Source organism: Nicotiana attenuata, unplaced genomic scaffold, assembly GCF_001879085.1.
Source record: "Nicotiana attenuata strain UT unplaced genomic scaffold, NIATTr2, whole genome shotgun sequence".
Classification (NCBI taxonomy): Eukaryota; Viridiplantae; Streptophyta; class Magnoliopsida; order Solanales; family Solanaceae; genus Nicotiana; species Nicotiana attenuata.
Genome location: NW_017670642.1, coordinates 112069 through 125291, shown reverse-complemented (window position 1 = coordinate 125291; position 13223 = coordinate 112069). Strand labels below are relative to the sequence as shown.

Below are 13223 nucleotides of genomic sequence, written 5' to 3'. Positions count from 1 at the left end.
ATCTAACAGTTGTAGTAGTTAAATTAATTTATGAGTAAGATCCTTATCTAAGTTTAATAATTGAAACCCTATCCGACATTAGTTAAACAAGGAACCAGTTGGAACTTGTTCCAGCAAAGAGGTGTCCTCAGAGCGATTAAATTAATCGTTTTTCCCTTTCCGTTTTTAGGAACAAAAGCTCCAATCATCAATGATTAAACTGGGTGGACTAAAGATTACTTATTTAATTGGTTAAAACAAGAAAAAGGTACAAACACTGATCCTGGACGCTTTATTGTTAGTACTACTTTCAGTAACTCTAATAATATAATTTTTTCCTAAAGATTCAATTGGACGGTGATGCAGTGATGCCAGCAAATTCGTCTCCTACGTATCATCAAAAGCAACATTACAGAAATTAGTACTATATATTATTCTCTCTCTCCCGTTTCCAGCTCCTAACGAACTATCATCTAGGTTGAGTGTTTCATCTTATACAATTCCAGAAAATATATTGTCGACCAAATGAAAAGTTGAACATTCCACACATTCGTTTAAATTCCTATAAAGCCAGCCCCGTCACTAATCTCCTGTTATGCGTGGAGTCCAGAAAGGTCCGAACCACAAGGGTATATTGTACGTAATTTCACCATGCATTTTTGCAAGAAATTATTTTTACGGCTCGAACACGTAACCGTCTGATCACATAATAACAACTTTACCAATTATGCCAAAGCTACTTCGAGATAGAATTTATTATGCTTGCTAAAATAGAAATTAACCGTTTTCATTAATTTTTGCTTCAGATCATCACAGTCGAACAATTAGAAAACAAATACTCCACAGGTTTTCTTCTCCCTCATTTTTCTTCTTTTAATAATGTTCTCGCTTGAAGTCTTTACAGATGCCACTGTGCTTGTGAAACAGTAAATTGCTATAATTCGGAAAACTAAAGGCAAATCTCTAACAGATTCTCTTGATTACAAGGTTGAGAGAGTGTGTGTGTGTATGTGTAACATCTGACATACACACTAACGGGAACAAGTTACTGCTTTGCTTTACCGTGGACCATATATACCCACTTTATTTTCCACACTTACGTACTGTACCAAAAAGACCCCAATACTATTCTCTTTTTTACCAAGCTTATAATCAATGAATTGGCAGCCTAATAGCCCGTTTGCCCAACCTGCAAAAATCAGCTTATTTTGAGAAGTGTTTTTTTTAAAAAATGCTTTTCTCAAAAGTATTTTTGGTGAGAAGCAGTTTGTGTTTGACTAATTAGTTTGAAAAGTACTTCTGAGCAACAATTAGTGTTTGGCCAAGTTTTAAAAAACTGCTTCTCAGTGTATTTTTCTCAAAAGTGCTTCTCAAAAAAGTGCTTTTGGAGAGAAGCTACTTTTTTCTGCTTCTCCAAAACTGCTTCTGCTTCTCCTCAAAAGCACTTTTTTTCTTTCCAAAAGCTTGGCCAAACACCTCAATTTTTGCCAAAAGTGCTTTTAGCCTAAAAAAAAAAAAAAAACCACTTTTGGCCAAAAAAAACTTGGCCAAACAGGCTATAAGTGTTTTGATTAACCATTTTGTCTTATCTTGTTTACGGGTGTAAGCCTCATCTTGTTTCTAGATTCTTGAAACTAAATCACGTTTTGGAAAAGAATTTATACAGATCACAGGACGATTTGCAGGGACCATAGTTAAGTCACATCACCATTGTATTCATCTAGCTCCCCGCCATATTATTCCACGTTTTCCGGTTCTTTAAATTCTGACATACTGAAAGAAAGCTAAGCCAATAATGACATTGTTGGACCAGTGTGCAGGCTGCAGAAGAGGACGAACATGACTTTGTCGGTTGTTTAGTGGAGTCAGTCTTACTTTCATCACTATCTTATGGCAAGTCGTCACTCATTACTCTTTCTTTAGCTACAAAACTATCTCTGGTGCCTCCTTCTCATGTGTGGTTTCTTGGTTGATGCCTCTAAGGACACAGCAAGACCATCTTTCCTCATTAATTATTCTATTGGCTTCCAATCCTCGTGCTTTCCCCTCTTTGATAACTTTAAGATTGCATCTTTTCTTCAAATAGATGTTGCTAATTCATCTAAGCAGATAAAGAATACTGCTAATTAGTCTAGTATTTATTGATTATTCTAAATCCTGCCCCTTTAATCAATAAATCTCTGATGTTTACTGCCAGTGACTTCAAAATCTAGTTTTACCACTTGTTGACCGGCTGTTTAATTTAGAAAGGGGTCCCTCTCAATTTTCTAGAAATTACCCCATCTCTGAATAGTACTCCGTACTACCTAGCTAACCAAGTCATTGGGTCAATCTTTTGTCCATTTCTCAGTGTCTTTAATTAGCTTACGTATAGGGAATTAGTGAGAACTGAGGAGTTAGCACTAAAAATGTCCACTTTATAGGGTGAAATGACAAGTCTTAGATCACTCAAGTGATTAGTCCATCAATTATGATAGATCACTGAGTTTTTTCTGAAAGAGTTGAGAAGATATTTCTTGTAAATTAGGACAGCTTACCAGAAGGTGAAGTTTAAGATCAAGACAGTCATTTCAGATACTAGGATTTATGGAACACACAGGTCGAGAAAAGGATATGGGCATGCCCAATTCTATCGGCCTAAACCACCAGCAAGAATCAACACCCTTTGCTGCAGCCAAACTCCCCACTGCTCCAATAGTTTCAAGTCTACCAGATAGAACAAGAAATGAACAAATTAGCTATGGAAATACCATATTCAGTCCTAACCAAACCCTAGATCATCAACATAATCTTACTCAAAATTCAGATCCAGATCCGACTGTTATTGCAGCACAGATTCGACAACAATCGACAACCTCAGCAAGCGACAGGAACAGCTCCGTCCGATACAAAGAATGTCTCAAGAATCATGCGGCAAGTATGGGAGGACATGTCCTCGATGGTTGCGGAGAATTCATGCCAAGTGGAGAAGAAGGAACCCCAGAATACCTTAAATGTGCAGCTTGTGATTGTCATCGCAATTTCCATCGGAAAGAGACTGAGGACGAATTACAAACAGCTGGTGTGTATAGAAATAATAGCAACAGCCACCGTGTACACACCCAGACTCCGCCTTCTCTTCCAGCTCCGCCGCAGCAGCAACACCATCATAAGTACTCTCACAACTATTCTAGAGGTCCGACGATGCCACCAGTGATGATGAACTTCGGAGGGAACACCGGAGTTCCGGCTGAATCATCGAGTGAAGATCTGAACATGTTTCACTCGAATGCCGGAGGACAAGGGGTGATTCAACCTTGTGCTTTTTCGGCGTCAAAGAAGAGATTTCGAACGAAATTCTCTCAACAGCAGAAGGAGAAAATGCAAGAATTTGCTGAGAAGCTAGAATGGAGGATTCAGAAACAAGATGAGCAAGAAGTGCAGCAGTTCTGTAACGAAGTGGGCGTGAAGAGACAAGTGTTTAAGGTATTTATGCACAACTGCAAACAAGCTATCAAGAGGAAACAAACTTAAGGCAAGACTGCAAACCCCGTATTTGATTAATTTAGACTCATTAGAGACTTTTTTCTTTGTGCATAAGCCTGATTAGGAAGAGTTTAGGCAAATAATTAATTTTTGATCGCACAATTTCCAAACTCTAATTAGCAGCTTCAAAGGCCGGACTGTTCAGTGTTTGTTAGTCTTTGTCTTTCCCCGTTCAAGCATACAATGAAGGAATTTAGTAAATTTATCTACCTTATCTTGTTAGTAGTTATGTTGCGCCGACTCTCCAAAATATTGTCGAATCATCCTCCAAAAATGCATTATTTTTGGAGAATCCGACATACACCCAGCAACATTTTCGGAGAATCCGAGCACATAGGTTAGTAGTATCAACTAATCCTAGTAATTTAGAATCTAACTAGAAATTGATCCTTAGGTTTACTCCTTTCTATAAGTTAGATCCAAAAGTCTCAATTAATTCCCCTTTCTGTGCATTAGATTGGGGTTGCTAGTTGGTTTTCTAATCAGTCCCGCTTTTTATGTTTTGTTTTTTCTGTTATTGTGTTGTCGACATGTCAATCAGCTCCTATCACGGAAATAAGAAGACAAATCAAACAAAGAATACAATCGCTAGGACTAGGAGTGTATTACCCCTCTCATTTAGGTTATGTATTCTTAATTTGAAGGACAATATTGTTGTTTCTTCATCGACCAGTTTCATAATTACCCAATTAGTATAATTAAGACAAGATATTGATCTAATTTGCAGTCTCTTATATATATTGAAAAAAACAATTCTATGACTTTCAGACTGGTGATTTTATGTGGTGACAATGAAAATTACAATATAGTAAAGCTTGCAAACTACGATCTTTGTACGTAATTATTGGAAGTTCAATACATGATTAAAAACTATCATAATGCTTGAGCCTTATACTTATAGATAATTTGCTGCATTAATTCATCAACCCACAATGAACTGGTACATAGGACCCTATATCCCAGAATCTTTACGTCAAAAAAAGGGACCAAACCATGCCGGTAAATGGCTGGTGAACATAAGACCATAGCCATATTGACATTATTATGATACAGCAGTAAAACTTATTAGTCTCTACTACTTCCGCGTTTCAAGTATCCATATCTCAATAGATAGATCATAGATATAATATATCACTCGGACAACGACAAAAGAAATTGCTTATACATGTCGCAGCAAGGGCGGAATCAGAATTTGAAGTTTATGGGTTCTGAATTTATCATAGAACTCATAACTCATTTTAGTTACTGGGTTCATAATTGAATATATATATATATATATATATATATATATATTATGAACTTTTAAATACAAATATAAGATCTAAGCAAAAGCTATTTACTCCCTCCGCTCCACAATAAGTGACCAATTTGCTTTTTTATTTCGGTCCAAAATAATTGTGCATTTATATAACCAAGAAACATTTCAATTTGTTTTTTCCAAAATCACCCTCATGTACGTATCCTTAAAAAGTCTTTTACTCCTCACATTAACTATGCTGCAACATTTATTTAAGGGTAGTTTAGTCATACTAACTACTTTTGTCTCAAATTTAATATTTTCTTAATGGGTGTGCCCAAAGCAAATTGGCCAGTTGTGGAAGTACTTCTTTAGCTCCGCCACTGAGTGGCAGAGCAGCGGGTATTAATGAAACCTACCAACTCTTTCAGCAAAAAGAGGATATATGTACGTACAGTTATTCTCAAGAACATTAATTAGTTTTCAATTCCAGTATAAGCAATCCATCGAATGAACTCGATGATTTATTTGATTTATTTCCCCTACTCCCAAATTTTTTCTTAGACTTTTAACTTTGGGTGTTTCAAAGTATTTGTTCACAAACTAATCTGTGTATTATGCTATACACTTGCATCTTGACACTGCTTTCCATTATAGTAATGTAGTTTACAGTCTATGTTTTCATCTCCTCTCTACATGTAAAATGCAATTAGTAGTCAAACGGAGTATGAGTATGATTAGACAGGCTGTGATAAACTAATTCAATTTGAATAATGACATACTGAACTGACTGTAGTTAATTTAACACTACACATGAACAGGTACACAATAAAAGAGAAAAAAATAACTTCAATTAGATCAAACCATCATACGGCAAAACTCGTAGTTATACAAGATTATAACAGATGTTATTAGATGAATAATAATATATATAGTGATTGACTGATTGTTATGTAGGAATGTCACTAAAATCAAGACATTATTTCCCTAATTAGTAAAGTATTTTTTTTAAATGAACTTTAAATTGAAGTTAGAAAGAATTATCATAAATTTTGTCTTTTACTTCAGTCAAGATCTTTAAGAGCTTTTATCAGACATTTTACTTCAGTCAAGACATCCTTTTATTTACATAAACGCATCATAGGATACATCTGTCATTTTAAGAGCTTCTATCAGAGGTTTTTTTCTTTTTTGCCTTCTATTTGCTAATTATCCAAGCATTTCTAGTACATACACAACCTTTTATTTTAGACCATCTTCATATAAAATATAAATTCTCGAAAAGAAAATTGCATTAGTAAATTGGGAGTTTTCCAGCTCGGAAAGCCACAGAAAGTGTAATAGAAAATTTACCACTCAATTATTAAGTGTGAAATTTGAATTCATTATCTATAGGCGTCAAGAAAATAAGCGCTTATCAAAGCCCTTAGCATCTACGGGTTATTGAAAGTTCCTTTTAAAAAGGTCAAATACGAGTGGAGATATCGTAGGAGGCCCTTTTAGAAGGTCTTTCCTACCAGGAACGTGACTGTGGAACAGTTCCTGGGTCATCCTACAATGACACGTCTGATCAATATCTACGCATAGGTCTTATCATTCAGCAGTCTTAATTTGAAATGATAGAATTGTCACACTATATACTAATGAAATTCAACGATAGTAATAGCATTTTCAACACGTACTAAGTTTTTACATTTGGTACAAAAACTTTTTCAGCTTTGTTAGCATGCGTGTTCACTTTTGCAATGACATATTCTCTTTATTAAGTAAGTATAACCTACGCGATGACCATACGGAATTGAGTTGGTCAAGAATTTCATCTGTCCTACAAAAATAATAGGTAACCAAAAAAGAAAAAAGAAGAAAATAATAGTGAAATCTAAGCCACTCACCTAATAGGAACCTCTTTGCATGTGAGATTTCCTTTAGTTTCAGGGGCTGTTAATTGTACTAAATTGCTCATAATTCTTTACCGCCACTTCTCATCTTTGCTCCAACTTTGCCTGTAGCTTCCGAAGCCTTCTCCTTTGCAGTTTCATACTTATCTTTGACTTGTTCATTCATGTTATGCTTAGCAGAGCTATAAGTTTCATAAGCCTTTGATTTCGCACCCTCATATCCATCAAATGCTTTCTCTTTCGGATCGTTGGCTCTATCAGTAGCCATTCGTATGGTTTGATCCGCTTTACCGGAGGCAAAATCATATGCATCGGATGCTTTGGCTTTCATCGTGTCTTTTGAATTACCAGCAATGTTAGAAGCCCCGTCCCTTGCTTGGTCCATCTTGTCATATGCATATCCATAAGCATCATAAGCTTTGTCTTTCCCAATTTCTTTGGCATCACCGGCCATGTCTGAAGCCTTTTCCATGGCTTGACCTGCTTTGTTATTTCCAAAACCATAGGCATCATAAGCTTTATCCTTAAACTTCTCTTTAGCTGCACTACCCATTTCGGAAGCTGAATTTACTGCATCGTGCGCCTTCTTAGAGGCAAAATTATTGGCCTCATAAGCCTTATGTTTGGCTCTTTCTTCTGCGTCTGCAGCCATGTCTGAAGCAATGTTTGTGGCTCGACTTGCCTTATCAGATGCGGTGGCATAAGCGTCATGAGCTTTCTCTTTGGCAAAATCTTTGGCATCATGAGCTTTATCTTTGGCTCTTTCTTTAGCGCTTGCGGCCATATCTGAAGCAACGTCTGTGGCTCGACCTGCCTTATCCAATGCCGAGGCATAAGCATCATGAGCTTTCTCTTTTGCAAAATCTTTGGCATCATAAGCTTTCTCTTTGGCAAAATCTTTGGCATCATAAGCTTTATCTTTGGCTCTTTCTTTGGCGTTAGCGGCCATCTCTGAAGCAATGTTTGTGGCTCGACCTGCCTTATCCGATGTGGAGGCATAAACATCCTGAGCTTTCTCTTTGGCAAAATCATGGGCATCATAAGCTTTATCTTTAATTCTTTCCTTGGCGTCAGCAGCCATATCTGAAGCAATGTTAGTGGCTCGACCTGCCTTCTCAGATGCGGAGGCATAAACATCATGAGCTTTCTCTTTGGCAAAATCATTGGCATCATAAGCTTTATATTTGGCTCTTTCTTTGGCGTCAGCAGCCATATCAGAAGCAATGTTAGTGGCTCGACCTGCCTTATCAGATGCGGAGGAATAAGCATCATGAGCTTTATCTTTGGCAAAATCGGTAGCCATGTTTGTGGCTTTACCAGTTTTCTCCGATGCATAGGCATAAGCGTCATATGCATTTTCTTTTCCTCTTTCACTGGCATGACTAGCGGTATCTCCAGCTGCATCCATAGCTTGATTGGCCTTCTCGGAAGCAAGATGTTTAGCATCACCAAATTTGTCGGATGCCATGTTAGCCATCTCACTAGCCTTTTGAGAACCATACTTTTGTGTTCCTGCATTAAAAAACGCTGAATCTTAGTAGTAATTCTTTCAACGTACTACAAAGTAAGGAAGTAGCCGAACTCATTTCCTCGGCTTCACTAAAGCTTTGAATTCAAGAGGAAAATTACCATGTGCTGCAGTATTTATGGAATCTCTTGCATTTGATGCGGTATCCTTAGCTTTATCCATGGTATCCTTAGCTTTATCCATTAACCCTTGGGCTTCGTCCTTTGCATCGTCTTGATACCTGAAAATAAGGGTGAATAAATCCCGCAAATCTTTTAGAGCAGTCTCTTGGGAACAACAATTTAGCATTGGTTGATTCATCGAATGCAATGCACCTATTTACGTATGTGTTGTTTCAAAATATTGAAAAAAACATATAGGTCATTCGACCTGAAGGCAACAACAAACAACCTACTTTTACTTTGTAACAGTGAGTACCTAACGATCATCGCGTAGCCCATTTAATAATTTTTTAAACCTTCTCTCAGATTATTGGCATATTTGAGTTAGTTCTTTCATTTTTAAAATTTTTTGAACACTCTTAAGACTTTTCCGATTAATAAATATGAAATGAAAATTGAAATAAGTTCATCTCTACTCTCCCCCTGTTTCGATATTTCCGATCTATTTTAAAAAGATGAAATAAATGTTAGTCCCCCCTAAGCAATTTGTTTGATAAATTTTTTTATCAAAAGTTTTAATTTTTAAAAGAGGGTCATTTGCCCTTACAATTTAGTTTAACCCTTCTAAAAGGTTGACAATTGATTCATTATGTGTCTCTCTTAATTACGTAAGCTATTACGGGTCATCTGGAGGAGTGCTTTTATTTTGTGCAAGTTGTGTGAGGGCACCTCTTTATATCTTCTGGACCCATATCTTACACGTCTGGATCCACAAAATTCTGGGACCACACAATTGTAAGACATATCTTCTGGACCCATATCTTACACGTCTGGATCCACAAAATTCTGGGACCACACAATTGTGAGACAAAAAAGTGACCTCACACTAGTGTGTAAAATATTTCAAATAGGAAGTACAATGTATACTATAATCTGAAACAACATTACAGGAATTAATTTTTTAAAAGATGATTAATGTCTAATTAAAATCCAAATGGTCCGTCTATAAGCCTAGACAATGTCACAGCAGATATAAAGTAACCAACATTTGTACGGAACCACTTCCTCAAAGAAGAATGACAAAGAGTAAGTTGGAATTAATTTTGCTTACTGTGAGAATTTGCCAGCGACCCAATCAGCCCAAGAGCCAGTCTTCTCTTTAGCATCGTCCATGGCTTTAGAAGAACTTTGCTTAACCTGTTGAGCTTTGTTATTCATCTCTCCCGCCGCCATATTTGCTTTCTCCTTCGCAATCTCCGCCGCTTCCTCTCCCCAACACCAGCTCACGGCCAACATCCCCGCCACCAACACTACAAATAATGCTGTCCTCTTCCCCATTTTTTATACTTATTGATTATTATTAAGACTACTTTCCAGTTTTCAGTTTGGTAATTTTCAGTTTTTCGAATTACAGAAGGGTGAGAGTAAAACATGAAGATATATATAAGAGAGCGTTTTAAACTTTGGAAGTTGACATAGCGGTTCTTTTGAGAGGACAAATAGCGACGTGGATGTATGTGAAATGAGGTCTTCTGTTTTACTGCCACGTATAAAAATGGCCAAGACCAAGTCTCTGCCGTTGAATATTTTTGGAAGGTAATTTCTTATAGCTTTGCGGATTTCGCTCTCAACCAGAGGAGAAATTTCCGAATTTATCTGGTCCTTTTATTTTTCTCTCTCTTTCTTTTGTTTTTTCCAACCACTATCATATGTACTCGCGCGTTGTACGAATAATATTAAATATAATTTTTCATATAAAAATATTACTTTAAAACTATGATTGATAAAAAGAAGCATACAACTACTATTATTGTATGAACATGTAAATGCATTGTCAGCACACATATAAAATAGTAAATTGCATCATAAAACCTTATAACAACCCAAAGGAGTCTCTACAATTTACTGTTTTCACATAGGTCTCTCAAATGGTGTTTGGGTATACAATATGAGCCCATGACAAATTACTCCACTGTCATAATGTACTTTAATATTGTTTTCTCATAAAAATCGTCTTCTTTATTAGCTCTCTAAATCATCTGTAAAAAAAGTGAGAGTATTAATGGTAGTTGTTAAACTTTTATATATATATATATATATATATATGTGTGTGTGTGTACCCCCTTCAACCCTTGGATTTTAGCTCTCCTTAAACCTAAGAAATATATACCATCTTGAATCCTTAATTATCTCTTTCAATGGCGATCGTCCTAGAGCCATTCCCTTACAAAACTTGTGATAAAAACAGTGAAGATTCTGATAATTTGTTAGTAATAATACCTTTATTTTTGTGGTCTTCTTGGTTGGTTTTATTTGGACATTCGAATACCATAAAGCTTATTTTGAATATCCACAATTTACTCATCAAGAGATGAATATCATATATCGAATTACAGTTCTAACTCAAACCTATACTTTATGGAATATTTTTGTATCCCCTCACAATCAGAGGCGGACCTACGTGTATGGTAGAGGGGTCACGGGACCCCGTAAACATCGGAATTTTTTTTGTATATATATGTATTATATGTATATGTACCTTGAGAAATGGCATTATATTTAATTGGGCACCCTGAAGCACAAGCCTGCTGCGGGCACTGGTCAAACGTGCTACTTGCCTTTGCTTCCGTGCGGGATGTCCTAGGTTCGAATCTGGACTCCCCCCCCCCCTTCCAAACCTCCTTTTTTTCTATTAATTATTTTTTTAATTGTTTTTTGTTTTGATTAAACCCCAGCCTTAAAAGCTCTAAATCACTTCTCCCTTCCCTTTTCCCAAACTCCATACCCAACTTCACCTCCTAACTCACTTATATATGTCAGTTATTACCGAAAGTTTGTCGGCATCCGGCAGGACCCAACAACTATTGGTAAAGTTCTCCACTAATAGTGCCCCCGTCATCTTCAAATCCTGGGTCCGCCTCTGCTCACAATTAATAAGGACAAAAAAAATTCTTCTGAATAAATTAAATTAAACAATTACCTGAGCGTGGCGAACGACACGGTTTAGTTCATCTTTCCTGAATCGTCGCAATCCCAAAAATTCAATTGTTAACAACTAATTAAACTTCTCCAATACTATGAAGCTTAAGCCGGAGAAGTAAATTGTAGTTAAAGTGGATGGTCCCACCAATCGAGTTTTCAATTGAGAGAATAGCTTTGTTTGAATACCATATTTCAAGTGCCTGAGAAATTAGAAGTAATAATGTAAAGGTATGACAAATAGCAAAGCTTCTTCAGGAATAATTCAACTGCCTAAGAAAAAAAAAGTAATATCAATGTAATTCGCACTTGCACGAAGTGACGTACAACTATAACTATTGGGGAATAGGAGGAGAATATACCACAAAAATAGAAGCAAGCTTTGTCGAATGATGGAGGAGATCAAGTCGGTCTTCTGCCACCATATGTAATGGTTAAAATAGCACGGAGATATTACTGACTGTTTCCATGGACCGGCCCAACGAAACATAAACAAATGCTAAAACGCAATCAAGTTACAGCTACAAAGAAATAGTATTTTAATTTATTAGTTATCTGTAATAAAACATATATATCACAAACTATTAAGTCTTTAAATTGTACGTTGATAGTTAATTTTAATTTCACTAACATATTCCTTCAGTTAGTTAACAGTCTATGAACTTATAGCCACATTGTTATTTTCCCATCAACTAACAATTCCATCAATCAAGCAAGTAAAACTACAAAAGTCAGCACCAACTATTAAGTATTGCAATAATATTTTCAAAAGTTAGTAAAAATAATTTTATTAAAAAATAAATTTCCACATTGTTGCATTAATCTTTTTATGTCAAGATCAACAACAAAAACTTACTTCATAAGGTATGAAAATACGTTACAATCTTAGTACAAAACCAACAATACCAAAATAGTTAATTTGAAGTTAATAAAAATTAGTCAATAGATATGAACCTCATCGCGACTTGTATCGATGATTTCTTTCATCCGTGAAACCTCTGAAAATGAAAAATGTTAGTATTCACAAATTGCTTGACTTTATGGGATTAATCTTCACTTTGGGGCTAGCAGACGTAACTATCTCATCATGAGTAGATGATTGGAACGCAAGAACCTTCATTTTAGTGGCCTTACTGAACAAAATTTCGAGAACATTAAATGCCTCATTTGTTTATCATTCTTAAAGGTGAAGCAAAGACTCAAGAGAACCTCATTATAGGGAAACCACCAATCACGGGAGAATTGACTTTCAGTTGAATAACTTTGGCATTGGAATAATTTTATCATCCGCAATTCCATGATATGGATGTGGAATCTCCTGATATTTCAAGTTCACCATGGTAGCTTGATAGTAAACTCAAGCTGTAACTCTATAGAAGTGCGAGTGGAAAAAATGAAAGCGTTAACTGAATCGTCTTCGCTGGGTTTAGTTAGTTACTCTCACTATATCTACAAATAGCAAAACTTAACCATAAATCTGCATTCAAATACATACTGAATAAGTAGAGCAAGTCCTAATGCAATAAATTTACAAATGAGCAGATTATTTTAACCAAAAGCAAAATGCAAAAGTTTAACCATAGATGATGCTAATCTTTCTATTACTTGACAAAACTAACATTTGTAGAGTGAATAATAGGATGTTGACAAAAAGTTAGTGCTCAAAGCTAAATGCTGCATTTTGTGTTAATAATCAACCTCAAGGGGAAAGCGAGGCTCCAAAGATATATAGGCATCAAACCCATTTTAAAAACCAGAAACATACTAATAGTACTGAGATAAGCGCCGTTGTGATTGTACACAACTCATTTTAGTGGTAACGTTGTTCTGGAAGTATAATAGATACTGATTAGATCAAATTCAACTTTTTGGCCATTTTATTGTAAAATTGAAACAGAGTACTGCCAAAAGATTTTCATATTCGTGAATGTCATTAGGCGACAATGTCAAGAGCATAGAAGGAAAGGGATTCTCAA

At 36.0% G+C, this 13223-nt stretch overlaps 2 protein-coding genes across 2 annotated transcripts; one reads left to right on the top strand and one right to left on the bottom strand.

Annotated features, from left to right (window-relative positions):
* The first annotated feature begins 452 nt into the window (after positions 1-452).
* LOC109241820 (zinc-finger homeodomain protein 2-like) lies at positions 453-3729 on the top strand. The gene is made up of 3 exons (XM_019408629.1): positions 453-615; positions 786-825; positions 1793-3729. Exon 3 carries the CDS (start codon positions 2566-2568, stop codon positions 3490-3492), a length of 927 nt encoding a protein of 308 aa, XP_019264174.1. The 5' UTR covers positions 453-615; positions 786-825; positions 1793-2565; the 3' UTR covers positions 3493-3729.
* Positions 3730-6382: 2653 nt separating this feature from the next.
* LOC109241819 (embryonic protein DC-8-like) lies at positions 6383-9965 on the bottom strand. The gene is made up of 3 exons (XM_019408628.1): positions 9380-9965; positions 8269-8387; positions 6383-8151 (listed from the first exon to the last, which is right to left on the bottom strand). Exons 1-3 carry the CDS (start codon positions 9604-9606, stop codon positions 6701-6703), a joined length of 1797 nt encoding a protein of 598 aa, XP_019264173.1. The 5' UTR covers positions 9607-9965; the 3' UTR covers positions 6383-6700.
* Positions 9966-13223: the final 3258 nt, after the last annotated feature.

Bases quoted from the DNA above. Each gene is read 5' to 3' on its own strand.
- LOC109241820 (XM_019408629.1), top strand. From the start codon at position 2,566: ATGGAACACACAGGTCGAGAAAAGGATATGGGCATGCCCAATTCTATC.
- LOC109241819 (XM_019408628.1), bottom strand. From the start codon at position 9,606: ATGGGGAAGAGGACAGCATTATTTGTAGTGTTGGTGGCGGGGATGTTG. The intron at 8,388-9,379 runs GTAAGCAAAATT...CCTTATTTTCAG, and splicing joins GTCGCTGGCAAATTCTCACA to GTATCAAGACGATGCAAAGG. The intron at 8,152-8,268 runs GTAATTTTCCTC...TTTTTAATGCAG, and splicing joins CATAAATACTGCAGCACATG to GAACACAAAAGTATGGTTCT.